This window comes from Pithys albifrons, chromosome 20 (assembly GCF_047495875.1).
Source record: "Pithys albifrons albifrons isolate INPA30051 chromosome 20, PitAlb_v1, whole genome shotgun sequence".
Classification (NCBI taxonomy): Eukaryota; Metazoa; Chordata; class Aves; order Passeriformes; family Thamnophilidae; genus Pithys; species Pithys albifrons.
This window is the reverse complement of record NC_092477.1, coordinates 1913502-1938437: the sequence shown is the minus strand read 5'-3', so window position 1 is coordinate 1938437 and position 24936 is coordinate 1913502. Positions and strand designations below refer to the sequence as shown.

The window sequence follows — 24936 nt, the reverse complement described above, 5'->3', positions numbered from 1 at the left end:
CCCCGGCCCCGCCCCCGGCCCCGCCCCCGGCCCCCGAACCGGCCCCGCCCCCGAACCGGCCCCGCCCCCGAACCGGCCCCGCCCCCGAACCGGCCCCGCCCCCGGCCCTGCCCCTGCCCCCGCCCGCTCACCGGGCCCCGGCCCTGCCCCTGCCCCCGGCCCCCGCCCGCTCACCGGGCCCCGGGCTGCCCTGTCCCCGGCCCTGCCCCTGCCCCCGGCCCTGCCCCTGCCCCCGGCCCCCGCCCGCTCACCGGGCCCCGGGCCGCCCTGTCCCCGGCCCGCTGCCCCGAGTCCCCCTGGCTCCGGGCCGTGCCTGCCTGGCGCCGCGGCTCCCCGGCACATGGCGGCCCTGCGCACCCTCCTGCTCCTCGGGCTGCTCCTCACGGCGCGGGGACAGCGGGGCCGGCGGCGGCCGCCCCGTCCCCAGAGCCCGCTGGACAAGGTGGCGGCTCAGGAGGGGCTCAGCCTGCCCCAGGTGAGGGTTTGGGCCGAGGCTCTGCGGGCACCCGCTGACTCGGCATTGGGGTGGGCTGCAGGGAGCTGCGGGGGCTCCTGTTCCCCTCTGTCCCACTCCAGGGCCGACCCCCAGTGCACCCCCAGGCTCAGCCTCCAGCCCCCCGGTGCCCCCCGCACACAGCCAGGAGCGGCACAGCCCAGCCTGGCTCAGCTCGGCCCCAGCGCTGCCCGAGGAGCTGCCGCGGGGCGCAGCCTCGCAGGGCCCCCCGTGCTCGCCCAGCCGGGCCCGGCTGTGGGGCCGGGGCAGCCGCCTCGCTCTGCGGCTCGGGCTGAGCTGGAGGAGCCGAGCTGGGGCTGCAGCATCAAATAACACCCAGCACGCACCCGGGGGGACGGAGGTGTGCGCAGCCCTGTGGGCAATGGGAGCCATGGGCAGGTGCCTCAGGCACCCCCACACACGGCCCCCAGCCTTTCTTCATGCCAGGCTTCTCCCTGCCCTTCCATCCCACCCACCTTCTCGCAAACGGCAGTCATGTGCTGTGGGTACCCCAAGGGACAGGCTGTGGGCAGACGAGCCAAGCGAGGGGATAGTGAGTGCTTGGGGCGAGTGGTGGCAACCTGGGCTGGTGGCCCTGTAGCTGGTGCCACCCCTGTGCCATGCAGCTTGCAGGGAGGTGGTTCCTGGTCGGCGTGGGCTCCCGCTGCAGCTACCTGGCAGAGCACAGCCACCAGCTGGAGGCCACAACAGTGATGGTGACTGTCCTGGGTGAGCAAAGCCTCGCCATCAGCACCTTCAGGAAGCTGTGAGTAACTGCAGGCATTGGAGCCACAGGCACAAACAGAGATGCTGTAGGAAGATCCCAGCAGGACCGGTGCCCTGGGGATTGCTGGTGGGCATGGGAATTCTGCAGGCAGGGCAGAGCAATGCCAGTGCCGTGGCCAGAGGCTCCAAGGAGAACAGAGCTGCCCCAGAGCAAAGTGTGGGTGGGATCCCCTCTGTAAAGCTTTGTGGTGGAAGCCCTGGCCACAATGGGCACCCTGCCACCTGCATGGCCACCAGCCTGCAGTGGGCTCTGGGTGCCCAGGGTGGACTCTGCGTGCCTGAGCTGGGTGGGGTGAAAGGACAGCCAGGCTGGTGAAACCGAGGCACATGGTGGCTCCATGGCCCAGCCTGGGACTGACTCTTTGGGCCACCCCAGGGGCAGCGCGGATAAAGGTGGGGATCTTCACATCTCTGGGTGCTTCCCCAGGCCTGGGGCTGACCAGGCTCAGTGCTACAGGGAGGGGGCAAGGACTCCCTCAGGCTCAGCAGGTTTTGGGCGCAGCATCTCTCACAATGTCTCCACGGGGCTCTGGAACACACCTTTCCCTGAGGAGAAGACAAAGTTTCAAGGAATCAGCCTGTGTGCTCTGGAAGGCAGGGTGGGCAGCAACCAGGAGGGATCCTCCCCAGACTTTGCTGACATCTCCTCATCTCCCTGTGCAGAGACGGGATGTGCTGGGAAATCAGGCAGCGCTACCTCCCTGCCCAGGCCCCCGGACGCTTCCTGCTGAAGGGTGAGGGACACTGGGCTGGGGTGGCAGGGGGGCTTCTGGAGCCCCCCATTGCTGTTCTTGGCAGGGCTTTGGTACCACTGTCTCTCTTTTCAGTGCCCTCCCAGCATCTTACTGCTGTGATCTCTAAGTGCCAGATGCCATCACAAGTGATGCCATGGGCTCATGCCTCCTGGGGGACCATGATGCCTGTGGGGCTGCCCTGCTCTGGCCTTGATTTTCACCACTTGTACACCTGGCTCATGATGAAACAAGGTCCCTGGATGGTGCCAGGGCTAACCAGGCTGTCCTCTGTCCCTCCCAGGCCATGGGCATGGCAGCAAGGTGGATGTGGTGGTGGGTGAGGCAGACCCCAGCAGCTTTGCCATCCTCTATTACCAGAAGGGCCGGAGTGTCTCCGTCAAGCTCTACGGTGGGTCAGGGCTTGGGGGCTTGTGGCAGGTGAAGGATAGGGGTGGGAAATGCATGCAGGCCTCAGGGGATGCCAGCTGGAGCCTTGGAGGACCCAAACACGGGAATGGAATGTCTTGAGGGTCACTCCCCAGCTGGAGAATTGCCCCAAAAGGCTGCAGGGGAGCTGGTAAGGGTGGAACCAAAAACTCATTTCTCTGAGGTGAAAGACCCCTGGGGGCCCCAAGCCTTGTGCAGAGACACAGGGGGGCCTTCAGGACAAGGCCAGGTAGAGCCCAAGGCCACTGACAGCATCTCCCACTGTGCAGGACGGACCAGCCAGGTCAGTGACACTGTCACAGACAAATTCGAGCAGCACGTCAGGTCCGTGGGTCTGAGTGACGATGTGACCTACTACTTCCCCACCTATGGTGAGTGGCACCTGGTCCCTGGAGAGCAGGGGACCCTGTAGCAGTGGCTGCACCCAGGGGCAGGGCCCAGCATCAGGGGCTGGTGTCCAGCCCCTCCAGCATGGAGAGGGGGAGGTACACTCTCAGGGGTCTGAGCAGCTTGTGGTCCCATGTCACTCACAGCAGGGTCACATGTGGGGTCTGTCCTCATACTGTGGCTTCCCCAGGAACAAAGATGCAAGGACTGGAGCTGTGCCCCACAGAGTCCTGGATGTGCAGGGCTGGGGGGTGCCAGGTCCCAGGCAGGGTGACCCCACAGGCTCTGTCTCTCACAGGGTTTTGCGACTCTGCAGACGAGTTTCACATTATTGATGGTAAGCTGGGGGTCCTGGGTGATGTGTTGGGTCCCCCCATGTGCGAGGCTTGGTCCCATGCTGGGCACCAATGGGGTGTGGCTGGCCTGGCTGTATGCTGGGCACTCTGAGCCAGACCCACGCTGCACCACAGCCATGTAGTTCTGCCCCAGGAGCATGGTGGGGCTGGCCGGGTTGGGGGGACTGTGTCAGACCATCCCTCAGGACTGGGTCCCTCTATACTTTTTTGGCGTGAGGAGGTACCAGTCACCCAAGATAGGCATGAAGTGCATCCTGGCAAAGCAAACCCTATTCACCCCCTACATGGGTCAGACTGGGCTTGATGGGTCTATATTGGTGTTTCTTGGCATAGTCTGGGATGGGGTGTCCTGGCACAGGGACACCCTGGGGTGAGGGCCACCCTGGGCTGAGGGCTGGGGTCCCTGGAGATGGCTCTGTCACTTGTCATGGGTGCTTGGGGAGACAGAGGTGGGTCTCCAGCCCTGGTGCTGGGCTTGGACAACCCCAGCCCTCAGCACTTCTCTTCCTTCCAGAAACGAAGCCATAGGTGCAGACAGAGTTGCAAGGGGTTCACCAGAGCTCAGCCCTCACCTCATCCCACTGCCCACAGCCATGCAGGTTTGAGCTGCACTTTGGTCAGCCCTCGCTGCTGCTCCACAGCCCTGGAGCCAGCTCTGGGGCTCCCAGCGCCTCCAGCTGTGCTGGCAGCCATGTCTGTCCTGGTCCTGTGCCCTCCCAGCTTGCATCACCCCTCTGCTCTATGCAGCAGTGTCCTGCAGCAGCCAGCAACACCCCAATAAACACCTCAGAGAAGAGCCTGTGTCCAGGCCAGTCACCTCTTGGTCTGCCCCAGCCAGGCCAGCACTGCTTCCATCCTGGGCTGCCAGTGCCCTGGAATCACAGAACTGCAGAATATTCAAAGTTGGAAACATGCTCCCAGCTGGTGGAGTGCCACGGGGCTGTTGAGGGATGTGCAGCCCCCTTCCATACAGCCTCCTGAGCCCTGCCCCAGCCATGGGACAGCCAGGCAGTAGCTGTGGTGGTTCCTGGGACATGGGGCATATGGGTCCAGCTGGGTGGGGGAGAGGGAGCACTCAGCACTGGGGGGAACAGCGCCATGCCTGGGGCTATGAGGGGCATGGACTTGGGGGGCAATGGGGACCAGTACAGCATCTGCCTTTTCTCCCCCAACAAGCTGCGATATTCCTCAGGGACCCCAGAGGAGGAAATCTCAGCTCTGCAGTGTTTCTGCTCCCCATCCACGGCCTCCTGAGCAGGGAAGAAACACCCCATTCCCCTGCCCCAGCCCTGTGGAGCTCATTGCCTGAGAGAAACCCACGTCCACATAGCCAGCACCTCTTGGAGAGCCAGGCTAGGGGGGCTGTGGGGGCTTGTACCAGCGTGCAATTAGGGGAAGCCCCAGGGTTAATTGTGCTGCCCCCCGTGGGACCTCTTTTCCCTGCTTGTGGAGCCTGGCTGAGCCTGTCCTGCCACATGTTCCAGGCAAGCCGTGCCCATTGCCCTTGGCTTGGTGAGGGGACCGGGAGCGGCCCCTGCAGCAGGCAGGAAGGGGCTCTGCCCACCCCCCACAGCAACCCTCTGTTCCCAGCACTGGTATTTTGCAATCGGAGTGGGAACTGGTAACACATGTTGTTTATCAAGGAATTATGTAAGGGACACCACGTGATGTGCCTAGAGCCAGCCCTGTTCCCACCACCCATGTGGAGGTCAGCTGTGCCCGACCATGCTCTTGGACCCCTAGGCCACCACCTGAGCCTGACAGAGCTTGGTGTGGTGGATCCAGCTCACTTTCTGCCCTGTGCCTGCCTGCACCTCAAAGTGGTTGCATTGTGGCAGGGCGGTGGGAGGCAAGGGCAGAGCCCTGGGAGCTGGACTGGCTCCCAAGGACCCCACACATCCTGTGCCCGTTGCCCCATCTCAGCCCATCCGTGGCAGGGGTTAAACCATTTCTGGGTGCAAACACCCAGGTTGTGCCCAAGGGTCTGTGTCCAGCTGCCATGGGGACCCATAGCCTGGATACCTCATCTTGCCCCCAGGTCTTCTTATCCTTCTTATCCTGTGCTGCTCTCAGTCCCCCCTTTGCCCCCACGTGCCCCCATGTTCCTCAGTTTGCACCCAGCTGTGCCACCCTGGTCCTCGAGCTGGCTCCCTGCTTTGACACACTCAGGAGAGCCGGGAGAGTGGGCACCACCCGAGTATCCATCAGCCACGCTCTTGTGCCACCTGGGCAGGGGGCTCGGGGTACCCAGGCAGCAGGGAGGAGTCTCTGTGCCCGGTGGAGAGAGCCCACACCGGGAAGCTGAGCCCTAGCCCAGCATGCGGGGTCACAGCCAGGCTCTCGTGATGGTCGATCCTGCCTGGCTCAGCTTTTGTTTTGTTTTCGTAAATCCGCGGGGCTGGGCAGACGCGGGGGAGCACAGGGCAGGGCGGCCTCACAGTGGGGTGTGGGGAAGGGAATGTGCAGGGGCGGCTGCCAGGGGAAAACCAGCTTTTGTGAAAACATGCTCCTTACATAAAGCACCTTGGGAGGGCCATGCCGCAGGGCTGGGGTTCTGCCCAGCACTTGCAGACCTGCCCCAACCCTGCCAGACCCATAGGTGCTGCTGCTGACACCCAGCATATATCCCTTGCCTTCACCGTGCCGGGGGGTCCCTGGATTAAGGGGGGGCATCTCAGCACCTGCCAGTGACTCCAAAGCAAGGGGGAGGGAGGGTGTCTTCAGCCCCTCTTGGCAGGGTGCATGGTGGTGGGGTGGGTTGGATATGAAGCTCTGGGGTCCATCTGGCTGCACTGTGTTCCCTAGGGAGCTCAGCATCGGGACTCCCCGGCTTGCCAGCAGAATGAGCTGGAGCTGCACCTTGGTGGGATACATCCCGAGGGTCCTGGGGCCAGCCGGGATGCTTCCTTGGGTGATGCAGGGACTTGGATCAGGGCAAAGCAGGGACTCCTGAAGAAGGACATGCAGGTGTCCCCAGGTCCCATGCATCTGGCTGGGACCTGGAAGGCACTGGACATTCCCTCCACCTCACTGGAGCCCTTCGCTGAGTCCAAGTGAGGCAATTCTGTGCAGACGCGGCAGCCGCGGCCCTTGCCCGTGGGCAGCCCCCACTGCGTGCCCCGGCCCCGCGGCGCTGGGGGCAGGGACGGCTGTTTTCATTGTGGAGCAGTTTGGCACCCAGGAGCAAACATGTCGTATCAACAGGAGGGAAACATTTGCAGGATCCCCTGCCTGCCCTTTGGCTTCGGCGCTCAGTCCTGCTCCAGCTTGCATAACAGCACGGGCGGGGGGGGGGGAGGCAGGGCTGGCCCCCCGGGGGCCCACGCACCGCCTGCCCATAAATAGGGGCTCGACGGACTCTCCAGCGCTGCAGCGTTGCCTCCAGCTCTTGCTCAGCTCGGCTCAGCTCGACTATGCAGGCCACACTGCTCAGCATCCTGGGGCTGGCCCTGCTCAGGGCACTGCATGCCCAGGACAGCATTCCCATCCAAGCTGACTTCCAGCAGGACAAGGTGACCCCTCCCAACTGGCATCACCTGCATGGAGGTTTGGGGTGTTTTGAGGGATTCTTGCCCTGAAAATGTGTGGAGAGGGAGGTGCAGATGGATATGGGGCCAGGCTGGCACTGGGAGGGCACGGCATTGGGAGGGCACGGCGCACAAAGCCCCCCCATTCTGGGGACCTCCCAGCCCCTGGATTTGGTGGCTCTGGAGAGGATCCAGCACCGAGGCTCCAGCCTGTGGGACAGGACCATTGGTTAGATGTGAATCCAAGCTGCTGCTGTGCTGTGGAATGGGTGTGGATATTCAGGGATCTTAGAGAGGAGCCTAATTAAAGCAATCTCAGTCTGAGAGTCAGCATGGAGATGGGCCATGGAAACCCCTCCCCAACAGACACCGCAGCCAAGGGCCCTGAAAAAACAAGGGCTGCTCTGCTGGGGTCTCCCACACACCCCTCTGCCCCTGGAAAGGTCCTGAGGGACACAGCCACCTAAGGGAGGAGATGGGAATGGAAGCACTTCCTCCAAGGATGGAGGTCTGGGATGACTGCAAGGGTGATCCCAGCACAGCCCCTGTCCAAGGCTGGCAGTTCCCCTTGGAAGGCACCACACTGCTGGCTCCAGGGCCTGGGCTGGGGTGAGCCATGCTGGACCCAGCATTCTGACCCCTTCTCAAGACCTGAGATGGATGGCAGTCCTGTAACCCTCCCCAGGCTTGGAGCAAAGAGGAAGAAAACACCCAAGTGCTGAGCAGTGAAGGGCATGTCATGAAACAGGGATTTCCTGGCCCTTGGGTTTTGTGGCTGCCAAGAGCTGTAGAAGCTCCCTAGGGACAGGGACCCCAGGTCATCATCCTGATGAGGGGAATGGACTGCCAGGGGAGAGGGACATGGCCTGGGCTGGGACTGGTGGTGGGCTGAGAGGCAAAACAGGCTGAGTGGAGGTTGTGTGCAGCTCACAGGGAGATGGTACAGCATTGGCCTGGCCTCCAACTCCAACTGGTTCAAGGAGAAGAGGCACCTAATGAAGATGTGCACCACCATCATCTCCACCACCACAGATGGGAACCTGGAAGTCACCTCCACCTACCCCAAGTACGAGCATGGGGAGGGGGTGAGCGAGGAGGGGGTGCTGAGGTTGGGCACTGGTACATCCCCCCACCACTCTGACGTCCTCATGCTATGCTTGTGCTGTGTGTGGTCACAGGGGTGACCAGTGCGTGACGAGAAACAGCCTTTACACCAAGATGGAGCAGCCGGGGCGGTTCAGCTACACCAGCCCACGTGAGTGCCTGGCTCCTACAAGGCAGCCCGTGACATGCTCACAGTCCTGCTGTCACTGTCCCTGCTCCTGCCTTGGGGCTGATTTGGAGCCTAGGGCTGAGTTTTGCTCCCCTGTCCCCCACAGGCTGGGGCAGCAAGCATGACATCCGTGTGGTGGAGACCAACTATGAGGAGTACGCCTTGGTGGCCACCCAGATCTCCAAGAGCACCGGCCACTCCACCATGGTGCTGCTCTACAGTATGTCTGCCCTGGGCCCCCCATGCTGTCCATACCCCAGGACCTCCTAGGATGTCTATCTCTCCCATGGGACAAGGGCAGCACCATCTCCCAAGCTGAGGTGGTGTCCTGTGGGATAATGGCTGGGTCGGGACTCCCTTGCTGTGCTGCCTGTGCCCCCGTGCTGGTGGGGACAGCTGGGCTGCCCTTACCCTGCTCTTGGCTGCAGGCCGCACAAAGGAGCTGAGTCCTGAGCGCCTGGAGAGGTTCACGCAGTTCTCCAGGGAGCAAGGCCTGACAGATGACGAGATCCTCATCCTGCCCCAGACGGGTGAGGCTGGAGGCACAAGGGAGGGCAGTGGGAAGCAGGGCATGAGATACCCTGGGGGGGCTGAGAGGAAGGAGACCCTCCTGGCTTGTTCCTGTCTCAGTGTGGGGCCAGCCATGGGTTGCCCCCATGTGTGGTCCCTCGGTGGGGGCTGAGGGTGATCTCCCCTTTTCTTCCTCCCACAGACAAATGCATGGCAGATGCTGCCTAGGTAAGTCCTGCCTTCACTGGAGGTCAGACCAGCCCTGGAGGGGTGTGTGGGTGCTCAGAGCCACTGCACCCCACAGAGTCCACAGCCCCTTGCCAGCACTTCCCCAGGCTGATCCCAGTAGCAATCCCCCACCCTGGCCCTGTGGGGTGCCCCAGGCCCTGGGTGGTGGGTACCCACCCACTCAGTGTGGGGCTGGCCAGGCCAATGTCTCCCTGTGTGTCACTTTGTCTCCCTGTGCTCACCGCCCCCCCCCCCCCCCCATCTCTTCCAGCTGCTGCTGGCCAGAGCCCTGACAGTGACCACCCTGTCTCATCCCAACCTGAGTGCACCCCACAACACTGCAGCAGCCTTTGTTCCCTGGCTTCACACCCCACACCTGTACCCCTATCCCCATTAAAGTCTGTGTAAAACCAACTGTTGCCTGTTGGATTGTTTTGGGGGAGCCCCAGTGGGGTGGTGGGGAGAGGGAAGTATGGCTGCTGGGGCTGGGGTTGGACATCACAGCCAACCCCAGCTTCTGGTCAGTTCACCAGGCTGGGACCCTCTGTGCACTTGCAGCCCCACCACACAGTGCTGCCTGACCACTGAATGTGCACCATCCCAGGAAAAGGGGTCCCTGTGGCTAGGACCCACTGGGGAGATCTGCTCTCCTCTGTCTCCTTGGGCACCCTGGGCTCCCCCCAGATTCCCTGCCTTGGTTTCTGTGCTGGAGAGCAGGCTGGCAGCATGGGAGTGGAGCAATCATTGGGGGAGCTCCAAAAATTTGGGGAAGCATGGACATGAAGCAGAGGGATATCTATGAATGCTGGATGTGGCTCAGCTCTGGCCATCCCTCTGGGCTCCGTCCAATGAGCCTGGACCCACTCTGACAGTGGGGTCTGAGCCTGCTGCCACCAGCCTGGGAAATCACCACCTCTTCTGGGGGCAATCTGGGCTGAAACACCAGCACAACCATCTTCTAGCACTGAGGATCCTGAGGCAGGATCTGTCCCATCACTGCCTGACCCAGGGATCAGGGGGAACAGCCAGGAGGGGAGCCCTGGGGTCAACTCATTCCCCCCCTCCCCAGACACAGCAGCAGGCATGGGGCATCCCCCAGTCCCAGCATACTCTGGGCTGGGTCTCACACAAGGCTGCATTCATGCAGGACCGGGCAACTGGGCGGGACTGTCACCTAACCGGGGTACAGGTTATCCCTGCTCTTGTGTAACCTGTTACATAAAGCAGGGACGGGCAGGGGTGCCACCTGCAGTGGGGGCTATAAAAGGGGGTGCAGCCTCTCCTGCCCACATCCATCCCCCAGAGCAAGGATGATGGTGGCACTGCTCAGACTGGCACTGTCCCTGCTCTGCCTGCTCCAGGCAGGGGCTGAGTTCCCCGTGCAGCCAGGCTTTGATGCCGAGAAGGTAACAGCACAGGGTGCTGCCCAGCATGTCCTGTCTCGGCTGGTGGGGCTGGGTGGGGCAGGGGGCCTTTGCTGCACCCCCAGGCACACCATGGTCCCATCCCTGAGCCAACACCAGGGCAGCTTCCAGGAAAGCCCATGAAAAAATGGGTTAGTTAGGGCTGCTGTGCCAGTGCCAGCAGTGGCCCTGCTGCAGGGACACCAGCACTCAAGGATGTGATGTCCCTGAGCATGTGGCACTTCCCCAGTAGACCAGATGTTGCACTTGCCCTCCTGGCATGGGACAGGGCAGGGTGTTCTGCATGCAGGAAAGTGGCAGGTTGCCATGTTTGGCTGGCTGGTCACCACAGACAGTGGCAGGTCCCCCACTACAGGTTGGCAGATTCCTACAACAGGCTGCCAGGTTACCTATGGGGGGAACAGATCTTCCTGGCAGGTTGCAAGTCCTCACTGCTTTCCCAAACCCCACTGGTGATGTCTTACTGCAGTTTGCCATTGCTTCCAACTGTTCCATCTTCCTGAAGATGAAGGATGGGATGAAGTCACCCATCACCACCATAAGCTTCATGCCAGAGGGGAACCTGGCCATGAAGCTGGGCTGGCCCCTGTGAGTGTCTGTCCTTCTCGCTGCATCCTCCGTGGGGGCAACTCCCCTCCCTGTTATGGCAGCTCCCCCAGACTCATTGCCCCAGAGTGCCCAGTCCTGCCTGTGCCCCAGCATATCACCCAGGCAGGCTGGGCTCCCCCATGCACTGCCCTCCCACGTGGCATCCACCTGCATTTTCCATTTCTGTGTTCCTTCTTCAGGAGGACAAATGCCAAAATTTTGAGCTGCTCTTCCAGCAGAGTGGGCAGGTGGGGCACTACATGGGTACATGTGGGCAGGTAGATCAGAGCCATGGGTACCCTGAAGCAGAGGCTGGGCACCCCTGGCCTGCCCATGCCTCGGGAGCAGCGGGAGGTGGGTTGGCTGCTCTGCCGTCACTGCTAAGCAGGTGGTCATGCTGTGGATGGGCACCCAACTCCACCACATTGCACGGGTGTTCCCTCCTCATACCCCCTTCAGGCAAATTTGGGGCTCAAGCACTGAGCCATGGGCTCCAATGGGGCCCAGGAGGGATCAGACTGTGCCACATTGCCCGACTGGGCACCTCTGGGGTCCTTTAGCAGCACAAGAGAAGAGGGACCTGCTTGTGATGGAGACAGACTACAGCAGCCCCTATGCTATCCTGCACGAGGCCGATCAGAGCAAGACAGAGCCCAGCACCGCGCTGCAGCTTCTCAGTGGGTGTCAGGAGTGAGGATGGGCACCCACAGCTCCCAAGGAGGGATGGGGGCACCAGTGGGGGGCAGGGGCTGGGCTCATCACCACTACCCAGGGCAACTGACATCAGTACCCAATGTCCAGCACCTAGGGAATTAATTTTGGGGTGAATGAAACCTTTCATCAAAATGCCTCCTGTTGGTTACGGGTTGAACCAGAACCTTCCTGCATTGTGACAGCGCAGCTGTAGCCCCCAACTCTGAGAGCCACCCTATACCACCCCAGGCAGATGGGTCACTCATCCCAAAGTGCTTGTGCCTCCTTGCTGCCAGGGCACCGTGGGTTGCCTGATGTCCACTCTGCACATTCATGGCTTCACCTTAGCCCTCTCCTGGGGTCCAGTCGCTGCCCTGCAGTAGCTGGACCCCTAGCATGGGGCTGGCTGCCAGGGCCCCGCACTCACCAGTCCCCACTTTGGGTGTCTGGCTGCAGCAAGGGAGCAGGATGTGAGCCCCCAGCTCCTTCAGAAGTTCATGGAGCTCATCCCCATCATGGGCCTGACCACGGACATGCTGACTGTCCTGCCCAAGTCAGGTGAGTGTCCTGAGGGCACTGCATGACATGTGTGGCCCCTCTGTATGGGGGCACTGTGTGGGGGCTCAGGGTGCTGCCCATGGCACACTCACTCCTCTCTTTGCTTTCCAACAGACCAGTGCGCCAAGGCCATCAGGTGAGTGTGTCCAGGGGAAGCCGGGATTACCTCCCAGCACGGCCAAGGCTGAGCTGGGACTTGCAGCCCACTGGGGGCGCCCCACCTGCCTCAGGGCTCTGCTTCGGCTTTGCCCTGCTCTGACGACTCATCTATCTGTCCTGCCTCCGCAGCTGAAGGGTTGTGTGTCCTCCAGACCTGGTGGACACTGCGCTCTGCTCCCCACTCTGTGGTGTCCCCTTCCCGTTCTTCCCAGCTGGGCTCTGCTAGACCCCTTGCTCCACAAAAGGATCACCCCTCAACCTCCTAAATAAATAGACGCAGAAGCTGCCCCAGAGCTCAGTGCTTTGTTGGCGGGAGCAGAGGTGCTGCCAGGGTCCCCAGGTACCCTGAGCCCAGTGGTCCTGGAGCTGACCCTTCCTGTCAGCTCCCCAGGGGTGTTGGGGAGCTCCTTTGCTGAGATGTTTCCTGTTCCCAGCATGGGGAGGATGGGGAGCAGGAGATTGGAAGGGTGCAACTGCCAGGGCAGGGGAGAATGGAGCTGGGGAGACCAGTGGTCTGGCACAGCTCGGCTAGGTGGGCAGCAGCTCTGGGCAGGTAGTTAAGCTGCTAGGCTGTCCAGTGCTGCCTGCAGGGACACGCCCAGGACAGCCCATTCCCTGCTCATTCCCCTCCCAGGCCACCCAGCTGAGAGTGGGGCTGCACCATGGCTGCTTATAGCAGGACTGGGCCTCCCATGCCTGTCCACCACCCTCCTTTTTGCCCACTGACCAAAGTAGGACCATGCTGCCATGAGCCCCACGGTTTTCATCCCACTCCATTTCCTGTGAAGTGGAGGCAACCCCTGGTCCACCCCACTGTCCTCCCTGCCTCAGAGTGGGGGTCCCTCAATGCCCAGGTAGGCGTGGGCTGTGACTCCAAGAGAGCCTGACAGAGCCAGAGCACAGGGTCATCATACTGTGGGAAAGAGGAACACACTCTCACAGTGACATGAACCCCTTCTTCTGCTTGCCCTGCTCTGGGTGCGCCCTGCTTTGCAGGCTCTGAGTACTGCAGGGCACGTGGGAAAGCCCGCGCGGGCACCGCGGGTCAGGTTGTGCCAGCAGCATGTGGATGGCTGACTTTGTGCGGATCCAGCGGCTGCCTCGGGCCGGCTTCCAGCCCGGCCAGAAGGAGAGGTCACCGAGCCCCTTGGTGAGCACTGGCTGGGTAGTGGTGTTGCCCCCGGAGCCTGTTACGGGAAGAACTTTCCGCTCCTGCCAGCAGCCCTCCGACAGCCAGCTGGAAAACAACAGCTCGCTTTGTTCTTTCATAATCAACTAAAGAAATAGGGAAAATCCTAAATTTCAGCGGTGGTGCAACAGTTCCTGTAACTCCGTTTTGGGACGGGTAGGCAACTTCCCCTGTGCCCCAGGGGTTTGTTCACCCCTGGCTGACTCCTTGCCCTTCCAAACCCCACCTTGCCCAAGCCAGCCCCAACGGCACTCCCGCAGCTCCGCACGCAACAGCGGGGGAGGAGGCGGAGGGAAGCACGGAGCTATAAATCTGGCAGCCCCGGCACCACTCCCCATCCCACCGGTGAAGCCAGAGGAGCTGAGGCAAGATGAGGACCTTGGGGCTGGGCCTGGGGCTGGCTCTGCTCTGCCTGCTGCGCGTGGAGGCTCAGGACCTCGGGGCTGCAGAGCTGGACATGAGCAAGGTGATCCGCAACATCCCGGGAAGGGAAGGGGGCAGGGTGACCTCTGGTCACCAGCAGCCAGGGGTGACTGTAGAGATGTTATGTTGCTGGGGACAGCTGGGGACAGCTGGGGACACTACAGCCACCATTGCTTTGCTGTCACACCCAGGTGAGGGAAGTCACCCAGCTCCAGCATTCGGTGTCCTTGAGGAGATTTGTTGACTGGAGGGGGTGTGGGTGTTCCATGAACTGAGGGTGTCCTGGCTTGGTCCCTGAAGAGGGGACACTTCCAACTGCTCCTATGGACTCACAGTCTGCTGTTCCTTCCAGATTGCAGGGAAATGGCACATCACTGCTATGGCCTCTGACTCTGAGAGTTACCTCCAAAAGAAGGACCAGCTGAAGATGGCAATGGCCAACATCGAGGTCCTGGGCGAGGGTGACCTGAAGGTCTCCTTTGCAATTCCCACGTAAGTTCCACATGCTTTACTCCACAGGTTTCACTGACCAACCTCCTCTCTGGACCGTCATTGGTGGGTCTCCACCTGAGTGCACCCACCTGGGCATGGGGTGAGGCAGGAGCACCAGGGGCTTGTGGGCACCCCTTCTTCAGGGCAGGCTCAGGGCAGCACCAGCCAGGACCAGTGCCACTTCAAAGCATGGGATGCTCTACTGCTGAGGGATGTAGCAGGGTGATGAGGGACCTTAAGGTTAAAACCTTCCTGGCAGGACCAGCCTTATCACTGAAGCTCAGAGCATGAGCAAGGGCATGGATGATCTCCAGGTGCCAGCGTTGTCTCCTGGAGCCCAGGCACCCATTGTTCCAAAGGTGGTGGTATCTATCCCCTCCTGCCCCCCTCCACACCACCCCATCCCTGAAAAGCAAGTTCCGTGTTTGGGTTAGTGACCCCAAAGCAGGGGATCACTTCAGCCAAGCTGGAGCATCCTTCACTGTTTTGCAGCCCTGGGAGATGTATGAAGTTCGAGTCAATCTACAAGCCAACGGGCATCGCGGGTGAATACTACAGCTCTGGTGAGTTGGGGGAGCCTGGCTCTTGGGGCAGGTGGGAGGCATCCCATGATCCCTGTCTGAAGCAGCTGGCTGTCCCTGGTGACTTAGCCCTCAGAACTGCCTTTCCCTCCCAGGTGGGACATCCCTCTGTGTCTGGGTGCCGGTTGCACCCCAGGGCAGCTCTGTCAGGGCTGGTGACACACCAGTCCACCCTCTGGGTTAAACACATTCATGCCAAGCTTAAACCCTGGGGAAAACCAGGTTCATTCTGCAAAGGAGATGTGGGTCGGTGTTCCCAGAGGATGAAGCAAGGGGCGGTTTCCCACCATCCCCAGCCCAAGGGTCAGTCTGACACTGGCCAGGAGACCATAGCCCACATCCTCAGCCCTTGCTGCCCTCACCTCCCCATGCTCTACTGTGGTCTGTGGGCTCCCCCAGGCTTTCAGAGGAGCCTTAGCAAGAGGGAAAAGCAGGACAGGGAGACAGGAAGGAAAGACAGGCTGGGTGCACATTATGGTTTTACAGCCCCTTTACAGCATGGGGGTTTTCAGGAGGAGGTAATTAATTTTTCTCCATGTCCTTTTGCAGACAGAGGCAATAAGACGGCACAGCTGGTGGATACCGATGGCAGGACCTATGCGGTTATCTTTGCCACCAGAGAGAAGGAGGGGAAGATCTTGCACATGCTGAGACTCTACAGTATGTAGCCTGCAGTGCTGAGACAAGGGTGAACAACTTGGAGGTGTCAGGGTGCTTCCCAGGGTCCTGAGAGGCCAGGAGTCAGGAGACAGATCCTCTCCTCACTCCTGCCCTGGGTAGGGTACAGAAGTGGGGCTGAGTCTGCTGTGTGTCCCCTGTGTAGCAGGGAAGGGACAGTGATTTTGGGTGCAGCGAAGGCTGCAGGGAGGCTCCTACACTGTCCTGGAAGTCTATGGCCTTGAGCAAGTCATGTGGTGAAACAGAGTGAAGAGTGGGGGCCTTGCTGCAAGGTGGAGCAGAAACAGTGGGGACAGGAACCAAGAGAAGAGTCACTGTGCTGGTGCCAGGACCTCTGCCTTGTCTTGTCCCCTGGATGGGGTGTCTTATATATCTGGCCACCACTGCTCTCTAGGACCTCTCTACCAGTGCTTCCAGCCTTCTTCCAGGGACTGCCATCCATCCCAGTGTCCCCTGGATGCACTCACCCCAGCTGCCCAGGAGATGCAGGGACAGGCACAGCCTGGAGCTAATTTATCTATCTGTCTTTAGGCAGAACCCGGTTGGTGAGACCCAGAATCACAGAACTGTTCAAGAAGTTTGCCAAGGTGAAGGGCTTCAGCGATGAGATGATCTGGATACTACCCAGGCAGGGTGAGCATTGCCCAGGGGTGACAGGGACATGTGGGCTGGGACCAGCTCAGCCCATCACTGCCACAGCTTTACGGCCTGAGCTGGCAGGAGAGAATGCTGACATCCAGAGGTGCCCTGGCTTGGCACATCATGGCTTTCTCCCTGCTCAAGTTCATTCTGGGTTGTCTATTTTGGGTGCTAAATGGGGCTTTCTCTTTACTTTCACAGAGGAATGCAGCCTTGATCAACCGTAGGTGAGTTGCTGCAGTGTAACACGGTGTTTGCAATGTCCTCTACTGGAAACTGTCCCTATTGGAGCCCCAGCAAGGGCCACCAAGAACTCTTTGAATTCCTCTGGGTTTGAACTGTTTGAATCTGTGCTGGAGCTTGTACCCAGGTAGGACCATTCCCTTGGGTGTTACTCTGCAGTGGGGACCCCCAGAGAGGAGTGGCCGGTGCTGAACAAGGGCACACGAGCCAAAACCACTGTATCGCTGGAAAACCAGTTGCACAGCCCCTCCAGCAGAGAGCGCCAGGACACCAGCTCCTGCCAAGGGGACCTTGGGCTCATGGACCAGCAAACCTAGCCAGAGTGGGTTGTGTCTCGCCACACAGAATGTGTTTGCCTTTGGCCAACCCTGGCATGTATTTTGGCACCACACCAATTCACACACAGCTGTAGGGGTTAACTAGAAATCCATTGCTGGATGTGGCTTACCCTACAGAGCTGGGGAGAACTGGAGAAGAACATGCTGATCCCAGTGGAGAGCCCCCCTTGGTTGCTCTGCTGGTCTTGCCTTACTCAGCCTGCCTCTCACGGATGTTTTCCAGGAAGTGCAGGCTGGCTCGTGGATGCTTCTCTCAAGCAATGCAAAACCAACACTCTGAAGCTCCAGGCTGCTGCTCTACTATCCCTCTTCTGAGTTCCATGGGCAAGGCTCTGGCACAACCATTGCTCCTTCAGGTCACAGTCCCTGCTTTTTGCCAAATAAAGAGAAACTTAATCAAGATCTTGGTGCAGCTGTCTGGGAAGAACCCAGGGTGCTGGTGTGTGTTGTCCCCTCCTGTTATCCTCCCAGGGGCTGTGATGGTGAGAAGCCAGGAGTGATCCTAGGCTGAGCTCACCCAAGTGAGGGCAGTTTCAGAGCCCACAGGATTTTCCCTTCTGGGTGCCTCCCATGAGGCAGGACTAGGCCAGGCACAGGTTAGGCAGCAGGTGCCATGAGGCTGGGAATCCCATGGGCATGAGGGGCTGCATGGAGAAAGGCCACAGAGAGTGACGTTGGAGTTTGGAAGGTTGCACTCACCACCTCAGGCTACAAGTTGGGTGTTAGAGAACTCTGTGAGACAGAGGAGTGTTCCTGTCTTCGCCAAGAAGCAGTACTAACTCCCCCTGGGGAGGCATCAGCACCTTCACACCCAGCCTGAGGGGTGATGTCTGCTAATGGGTCATCAAAGATTCCCAAAATATCCCATGACTCACAGAGTTAAATCACCCATTGTGAAACTTGCCACGCTGGGGGTGGTACTGGGCATTCCCACCTGAACCTGAGCATAGATAATCTTGGGGTCTGGGGACTTCTGGTACCGCTCATTGGATCCAGATGAGGACCAGAACCTCAACGGAACTGGGACTGCCACTCTTGACCAGACTGTGACATCCTCCTCACCAAGTTTTCCTTTCTTTTTACTTTGTACTCAGGGAACAACATGGAGCTCAGCACAGGAGCCAATGAGCACCACTCTGTTTGTGCCCCAGGGTGCTGGTTTTTCTGGGTTAAAACCAGTTTTTCTCTGTATCATGGTATTTGTTGTAATCTTTTTGGTAAGTTGTAACTCTGACTTGTATTCTCTCAAGTCGAGTTCATCTCTCCCACTGGTTTGCCTTTAAACCAGCACATCTTCCTTTCTTTCAGCCACTTTTTATTTTATCGTGTGGGTGACCAAGCACTGTGATAGGCTGGCCTGAGTGGTTGTGGAGTCTCCTCTGAGGATACTCAAAACCCATATGGACACAATCCTAAGTGATGGGTTCAGAGGACTCTTCTTGAGGAGGGAGGTTGGACTGGATGACCTCCAGAGGTTCCTTCCAGCCTGAACCATTCTGTGATTTGTCCCAGTGTGATCTTCCTCTCTAGCCATGGCAGCTTTTCACCTGCGAGCTTTGATAAAGACCTTTCCCAGCTGACCAGAGAATGTCCAAGACTCATGTTTTGTTGACCCCTCAAGAGAGGAACTGTATTTCTGAGCTGTGATTTTCCTGTGCAAAAGTTGAATTTAGTCTGTTCTGTGACATGGTTTGCCCAGACATCAACCAAGTCTGGCATTAATTACAGCTTTTGTATCTCCCACACTGCATAGGAGTCCTACTCATCTGTCATCCTGAGAGTGTGGGTTTTCTTTATGCCTCATGATGCTGTGTGTTGTAGGAATTCTGCAATGATATGGTGATTCTCCTGGTCTTGGAGTTGTTAGTCCATTAACCTAGGAGAAATGTGTGCTCCCTGTTCAACCCCCAGCCACATGGTCCCTGAGAGCCCCAGTGAAGGACACACAGAGACCATCAGAGAGGGAGAGAGGAACAGAGAGGAAGTTTATTCAGGGGAACAGGTTTATATGGACCTTGGACGGATACAAACTCACCAATAAGGGACAAGAGGGAAATCTGGCTTTGGGCCAATAAGAGTAAGGGGATTTACATTCAGTGGGAGAGGGTTTCAAGGAACATGAGGTCACAATCTTCCCCCAGCCCAGGGGTATTCTGGGAAGAAGAGAATGACTTAGCAAAAAAGACCTTCTGTGCATTTAAACAACATTAAAAACATCAGTTGTCAAAACATTCTCAGTGGCTGGTTGATTCTCTTCATCAGCCCATTTCTGGTAGGACATTCTCCATGCCATATATTGTGAATGCATTGCTACATCATCCTTTACCTCTGACCACCTCTGCAGAGGCTGGCACGTTTGCTTCTTCTCATTTGGTGAAAACTAGAGGTAGCAAAGGGAAGTGTAAGCAGCAGGTGGCATGCTGCAGTAATGTTCAGGTTTCATATCTGACTTACTTTGACTGGAAATGTCATCTCCTCAGTCTTATTACTCATTTGCCCTTCTGCATTGGTAGGACAGAACTTTTCAAGCATTTTCAGAGGAGACAGTCCATCCTGGGGATCCACCAAAGCTACTCCTTGGACAAGGTGAACACAGAGCTTCTTCACTTTCTTATCAGCTTATTTTCTTTAAATACTCACTCTGAATTTAACTAGCTATCTTTAAACATTTTCTAGTGTTAAATTCCTGCTTCCAAAGCCTTTGAAGAAGGTGCAGAGGAGCAAGGCACTGAATTCTGATGTCTTCATTTTTTGTTATACATTGTTGTCTTCAGCTGCCTTCAGTAAGTTAAAGAATATTTATTCTGTTTCTGATCTGCTTCTTTCAATTGATGTAATCGTGCTGTCTCCCATTTAGGCCTCCCAATGTTGTTTAGGGTTTGTATTTGCTAATACCAGCTTAAGTGCTCAGAGGGAAGCTAAGCCAGTCTTTCCAGGCAATCTCTGTGCCATATGTCATAGTTAATCCTCTTGACTTTTCATTTTTTCCCCTTTTAAATATGAAATGTGACTGTTATGGGATCATCTCTGGTTCTAAGAGTAGAACTAGTTCACACAAGAATGATGCTTTGATTTTGGCCCCTGAATCAGTTGCTACTCAGGACCTGTGGGCTCTTGGCCATTCCAAAAAAACCTGAACCCATGGGTGCCCAACCAACCTGCCTGGAGCAGTAATGTGTTCAATCCTCCTGGGTGTCCCTTTGCCTGTGACAGGTGCCAGCACCACTGTCACCAGCTGGTGGGATGGTCACCAGAGCAGGAGTCTCTCCAACAATGTACAGACATCAGGGCTTCTCCATCTGCTTTGGATGGTGCAAAGCCCAGAATAGCCTTTCCCCTTTCAAAATACACCCAGGACTATATCAAAATCACCCCAGTTTCCCAAGGCACTGGTGCTGCCAGACACAATTGTCTTGAAGAAAGGAAGCATTTTGTCAAGCTGTGCAGGCACTGAGTCACCAGTGTCCCCAACAGCTGTATGTGCTGGTTTGAAGGTGAACCAGCAAGGGAAAATGAACTCACCACGAGAGAGATTATAAGTCAGACCTAAAATTTAATAATAATATTATTATAACAACACTGACACACAAGGGAAATTGCTTTCAACTCACAATACCCCAGCAGTATAACCCAGTGTCCTGGGGCACAAACCCAAGGGGGTTTGTTTGCCCTTGTGCTGAGACCCCTGTGGCTCCCCCAAGTCCAGAGCAAAAGGAAAAGAAAAACCTGTTGGTGCAGGCGAGGGCTGTGGTCTGGGCGAGAGCGGTGATCTCCTGCTGTCGAGGTCCTGCTGCTGCTCTGGATCCGACGAGAAGTACCCAAGGTCTTCTTACCCACCACTTATGTACCCTCAGGGAGCACTCAGTCCCTCCCCCTGGGCGGGGACTCACACAATGGGTGATTGACTCTGGGAGCCAGGGGGTGTTGAGCTGTTGATGGCCCATTAGCAGCTCCGCCCCCCTCAGGCTGGGTGTGAAGGTGATAATGGCTCCCTGGGCAGCTGCTGCTAATGGCCCATTGTCCTTGGGGAATGAATAGAGGGGGTAGAATACACAGCTTTGATCACCCCCACACAGGGTTAGCTGGTCCCTCCTGCTGAACTAGGACATTATCCACCCCTTATTCTACTCCATCTAGTCATTCCCAAATTAATCCCCTTTTTACCTATACATATATATATATACATATGTGCAATGAAACATTACAAACTCTTCTCGCTCAAAATTAGGTCCCCTTGTGGTACACAACGTGTTTCTCCATCTTTTTGCATTACCCACCAAGTGCAACCAGGTCCTTGAGCAAACACAATCCCTCGGATGGGTTTGCCTTTGTTTGAGGTGGGACTAACCCAAACAGTCTTTCCTAACATACCTCTCATATGGACCACAGGGACTTTATCTCCATCTACAGTATTCAAGAATTCTGATTGGGCAGGGCCAGCTCGATTGATGGAGCCCCGAGTGTTGACCAACCAGGTGGCCTTTGCCAAATGCAGCTCCCAGTGTTTGAAAGTTCCCCCACCCAACGCCTTCAAGGTTGTTTTCAGCAGTCCATTACATCGCTCAACTTTCCCGGCAGCTGGAGCATGGTAGGGGATATGATACACCCACTCAATGCCGTGCTCTCTGGCCCAGGTGTCTATGAGGCTGTTCTTGAAGTGGGTGCCGTTGTCAGACTCTATTCTCTCTGGGGTGCCGTGTCTCCACAGGACTTGTTTCTCAAGGCCCAGGATGGTATTCCGGGCAGTGGCGTGAGATACGGGGTATGTTTCCAGCCATCCAGTGGTTGCCTCTACCATGGTCAGCACATAGCGCTTGCCTTGGCGTGTTTGGGGAAGTGTGATGTAGTCAACTTGCCAGGTTTCCCCATACCTGTATTTCGACCACCGTCCACCATACCATAGAGGCTTCACCCGCTTGGCCTGCTTGATGGCAGCACATGTGTCACAGTCATGGATAACCTGTGAGACACTGTCCATGGTTAGATCCACCCCTCGGTCACGAGCCCATCTGTATGTTGCATCTCTGCCTTGATGACCAGAGGCATCATGGGCCCATCGGGCTAGAAACAATTCACCTTTATGCTGCCAATCCAGATCTACCTGAGAGACTTCAATCTTGGCAGCTCGATCCACCTGCTCGTTGTTACGATGCTCCTCATTAGCCCGGCTCTTGGGTACATGAGCATCTATGTGACGGACCTTCACACTCAGCTTCTCTACCCGGGCAGCGATGTCCTGCCACATCTCAGCCGCCCAGATGGGTTTCCCTTTGCGCTGCCAGCCGGCCTTTCTCCAGCGCTCCAGCCATCCCCACAGAGCATTGGCCACCATCCACGAGTCAGTGTAAAGGTAGAGTCTTGGCCACTTCTCTCGTTCGGCGATATCCAAAGCCAGCTGAACAGCTTTCAGCTCTGCAACCTGACTTGATCCACCTTGTCCTTCAGTCGCTTCTGCAACTCGACGTGTAGGACTCCATACAGCTGCTTTCCATTTCCGGCTTGTCCCTACAATGCGGCAAGAGCCATCTGTGAAGAGAGCATATCGCTTCTCCTCTTCTGCTAGCTGGTTATATGGTGGGGCCTCCTCAGCTCGTGTCACCTGCTCCTCTTCTTCTTCAGAGGACAATCCGAAACTCTCACCTTCTGGCCAGTTGGTGATGATTTCCAAAATCCCAGGGCGATTAGGATTCCCTATCCGGGTTCGCTGCGTGATCAGAGCAATCCACTTACTCCATGTGGCATCAGTGGCGTGATGGGTAGAAGGAGCTTTTCCTTTGAACATCCATCCCAGCACTGGTAGTCGGGGTGCCAGGATGAGCTGTGCCTCAGTGCCAATCACTTCTGAGGCAGCTCGAACTCCTTCATAAGCTGCCAGGATCTCTTTCTCAGTTGGGGTGTAGCTGGCCTCAGATCCTTTGTATCCCCGACTCCAGAATCCCAGCGGTCGTCCTCGAGTCTCCTCAGGTACTTTCTGCCAGAGGCTCCAGGATGGGCCATTCTCCCCGGCTGCAGTGTAGAGCACATTCTTCACATCCTGTCCTGTCCTGACTGGCCCAAGGGCTACTGCATGGGTAATCTCCTGTTTAATCTGCTCAAAGGCTTGTTGTTGTTCAGGGCCCCACTGGAAATCATTTTTCTTCCGTGTCACAAGGTAGAGAGGGCTTACAATCTGACTGTACTCAGGGATATGCATCCTCCAAAAGCCCACGGCGCCTAGGAAAGCCTGAGTTTCCTTCTTGCTGGTCGGTGGGGACATAGCTGCTATTTTGTTGATCACCTCTGTTGGAATCTGACGACGCCCGTCTTGCCACTTCACTCCTAGGAACTGAATTTCCTGAGCAGGTCCCTTGACCTTACTTCGTTTAATGGCAAAACCAGCTCTTAGGAGAATCTGGATTATCTTCTTTCCTTTCTCAAAAACCTCCCCTGCTGTGTTCCCCCATACAATGATGTCATCGATGTACTGTAGATGTTCTGGAGCCTCACCCTTTTCCAATGCAGTCTGGATCAGTCCATGGCAAATGGTGGGACTGTGTTTCCACCCCTGGGGCAGTCGATTCCAGGTGTACTGCACCCCCTTCCAGGTGAAAGCGAACTGCGGCCTGCACTCTGCTGCCAACGGAATGGAGAAAAAGGCATTGGCAATGTCGATGGTGGCATACCACTTGGCTGCCTTGGACTCCAGCTCATACTGAAGCTCCAGCATGTCCGGCACAGCGGCACTCGGAGGGGGTGTGACCTCATTGAGACCACGGTAATCCACCGTCAGCCTCCACTCTCCACTGGACTTTCGTACTGGCCATATGGGGCTATTAAAGGGTGAGTGAGTCTTGCTGACCACCCCTTGGCTCTCCAGCTCACGAATCATCTTGTGTATGGGGGTCACAGAGTCTCGGTCAGTGCGGTATTGCCGACGGTACACTGTGGCTGTGGCCAGCGGTACCAATTGTTCTTCAACTTTCAGCAGTCCTACAGCAGAAGGGTCCTCTGAGAGGCCAGGCAAGGTGCTCAGCTGTCTGATTTCCTCTGTCTCCACAGCAGCTATGCCAAAGGCCCAACGCAGTCCCTTTGGGTCTTTGAAATATCCATTCCTCAGGTAGTCTATGCCAAGGATACACGGGGCTTCTGGACCAGTCACAATGGGGTGTCTATGCCATTCCTTGCCAGTCAAGCTGACTTCAGCTTCCAGTACAGTCAGCTGTTGGGATCCCCCTGTTACCCCAGAAATAGAGATGGATTCTGCCCCAACGTATCCTGATGGCATCAACGTGCATTGTGCGCCAGTGTCCACTAAAGCTTTGTATTTCTGTGGGTCTGATGAGCCAGGCCACCGAATCCACACAGTCCAATAAACCCGATTGTCCCTCTCCTCTACCTGGCTAGAGGCAGGGCCCCCCTAGTTCTGGTCATGGTATTCACTGCGCTCTCCCTGTGAATATGACCGGGAGGTTCCTTCAAGAGGATCGGGCATAACATCATCATTCCTATACTGTCTGGAGCCTTGCCCACGAGAGACCGGAGCAGCCTTCAACCTTGAAGAATTCCCTGTGTTAGTTGTGCCTCTTTGCAATTCACGTACCCGAGCTGCTAAGGAAGAGGTGGGTTTCCCATCCCACTTTCTCATATCTTCTCCATGCTCATGGAGGTAAAACCACAGATTGCCGCGTGGAGTGTACCCTTTCTCCTTAGCTGGAAGACGTCTGCTTCTGATGGCCGAGACTCTCGTTTGTTCTGGAGAGATAAGGAAGAGTCCTTCCTTAATCTTCTCTTCCAGTTCAGCCAGTTTTGTTTCCACAGCTGAGATGTGGGCTCGTAATGGAGCAGTGACAGTGTCTTCATAAATCCTGAGTTTGCTGACCAGTGCACCCACCTTGTCTTCTCCCTCTCTCCACTGCAATGTTGCAAGGTAGCGAGAATACATTTCTGGCCCAAGTCGTGCAAATTTTAACCACATCTGGGATGTGCACTGGACACCATCTGGACTTTTAGGGAATCTCTCATCCTCTGAAAAGATTATCTCCAGTACGGCTAATTCCCTTAAGCACCGGATACCTTGTTCCATCGTGTTCCACTGTCCTTGCTGTACGTGGAGGTCCTCCTTACAAAGATATCTCTCCCTCACGCTTGACAACAGTCGCCGCCAGAGGCTGAGAGTTTCCTGTCTCTTTCCAATGCCCTGATCAATGACAA

The 24936-nt window shown here is 57.4% G+C and overlaps 4 protein-coding genes across 4 annotated transcripts; all 4 read left to right on the top strand.

The window, feature by feature from the left end:
- The first annotated feature begins 158 nt into the window (after positions 1-158).
- C8G (complement C8 gamma chain) lies at positions 159-3999 on the top strand. Its single transcript, XM_071574472.1, has 7 exons — positions 159-475; positions 1120-1259; positions 1943-2013; positions 2315-2422; positions 2730-2831; positions 3146-3184; positions 3718-3999. Exons 1-7 carry the CDS (start codon positions 341-343, stop codon positions 3729-3731), a joined length of 609 nt encoding a protein of 202 aa, XP_071430573.1. The 5' UTR covers positions 159-340; the 3' UTR covers positions 3732-3999.
- Positions 4000-6549: 2550 nt separating this feature from the next.
- Positions 6550-9155, top strand: LOC139681218 (lipocalin-like). Its single transcript, XM_071574471.1, has 7 exons — positions 6550-6715; positions 7657-7796; positions 7909-7985; positions 8110-8223; positions 8432-8533; positions 8716-8741; positions 9013-9155. The coding sequence occupies exons 1-6, from the start codon at positions 6617-6619 to the stop codon at positions 8739-8741; spliced, it is 558 nt and encodes a 185-aa protein (XP_071430572.1). The 5' UTR covers positions 6550-6616; the 3' UTR covers positions 9013-9155.
- An 881-nt stretch (positions 9156-10036) lies between these two features.
- On the top strand, positions 10037-12030 carry LOC139681316 (lipocalin-15-like). The gene is given in 5 exon segments (XM_071574626.1): positions 10037-10147; positions 10635-10757; positions 10957-11017; positions 11314-11430; positions 11903-12030. Coding segments are annotated over 5 exon segments (525 nt in total). The 5' UTR covers positions 10037-10051.
- Positions 12031-13672: 1642 nt separating this feature from the next.
- On the top strand, positions 13673-17148 carry LCNL1 (lipocalin like 1). Its single transcript, XM_071574601.1, has 7 exons — positions 13673-13818; positions 14128-14267; positions 14760-14830; positions 15398-15508; positions 16058-16159; positions 16367-16392; positions 16970-17148. The coding sequence occupies exons 1-6, from the start codon at positions 13723-13725 to the stop codon at positions 16390-16392; spliced, it is 546 nt and encodes a 181-aa protein (XP_071430702.1). The 5' UTR covers positions 13673-13722; the 3' UTR covers positions 16970-17148.
- Positions 17149-24936: the final 7788 nt, after the last annotated feature.

Bases quoted from the DNA above. Each gene is read 5' to 3' on its own strand.
- LOC139681218 (XM_071574471.1), top strand. From the start codon at position 6,617: ATGCAGGCCACACTGCTCAGCATCCTGGGGCTGGCCCTGCTCAGGGCA. The intron at 7,986-8,109 runs GTGAGTGCCTGG...TGTCCCCCACAG, and splicing joins GTTCAGCTACACCAGCCCAC to GCTGGGGCAGCAAGCATGAC. The intron at 8,224-8,431 runs GTATGTCTGCCC...TCTTGGCTGCAG, and splicing joins CACCATGGTGCTGCTCTACA to GCCGCACAAAGGAGCTGAGT.
- C8G (XM_071574472.1), top strand. From the start codon at position 341: ATGGCGGCCCTGCGCACCCTCCTGCTCCTCGGGCTGCTCCTCACGGCG. The intron at 476-1,119 runs GTGAGGGTTTGG...TGTGCCATGCAG, and splicing joins AGGGGCTCAGCCTGCCCCAG to CTTGCAGGGAGGTGGTTCCT. The intron at 2,014-2,314 runs GTGAGGGACACT...TGTCCCTCCCAG, and splicing joins CGGACGCTTCCTGCTGAAGG to GCCATGGGCATGGCAGCAAG.
- LCNL1 (XM_071574601.1), top strand. From the start codon at position 13,723: ATGAGGACCTTGGGGCTGGGCCTGGGGCTGGCTCTGCTCTGCCTGCTG. The intron at 14,831-15,397 runs GTGAGTTGGGGG...GTCCTTTTGCAG, and splicing joins GGGTGAATACTACAGCTCTG to ACAGAGGCAATAAGACGGCA. The intron at 16,160-16,366 runs GTGAGCATTGCC...TTACTTTCACAG, and splicing joins CTGGATACTACCCAGGCAGG to AGGAATGCAGCCTTGATCAA.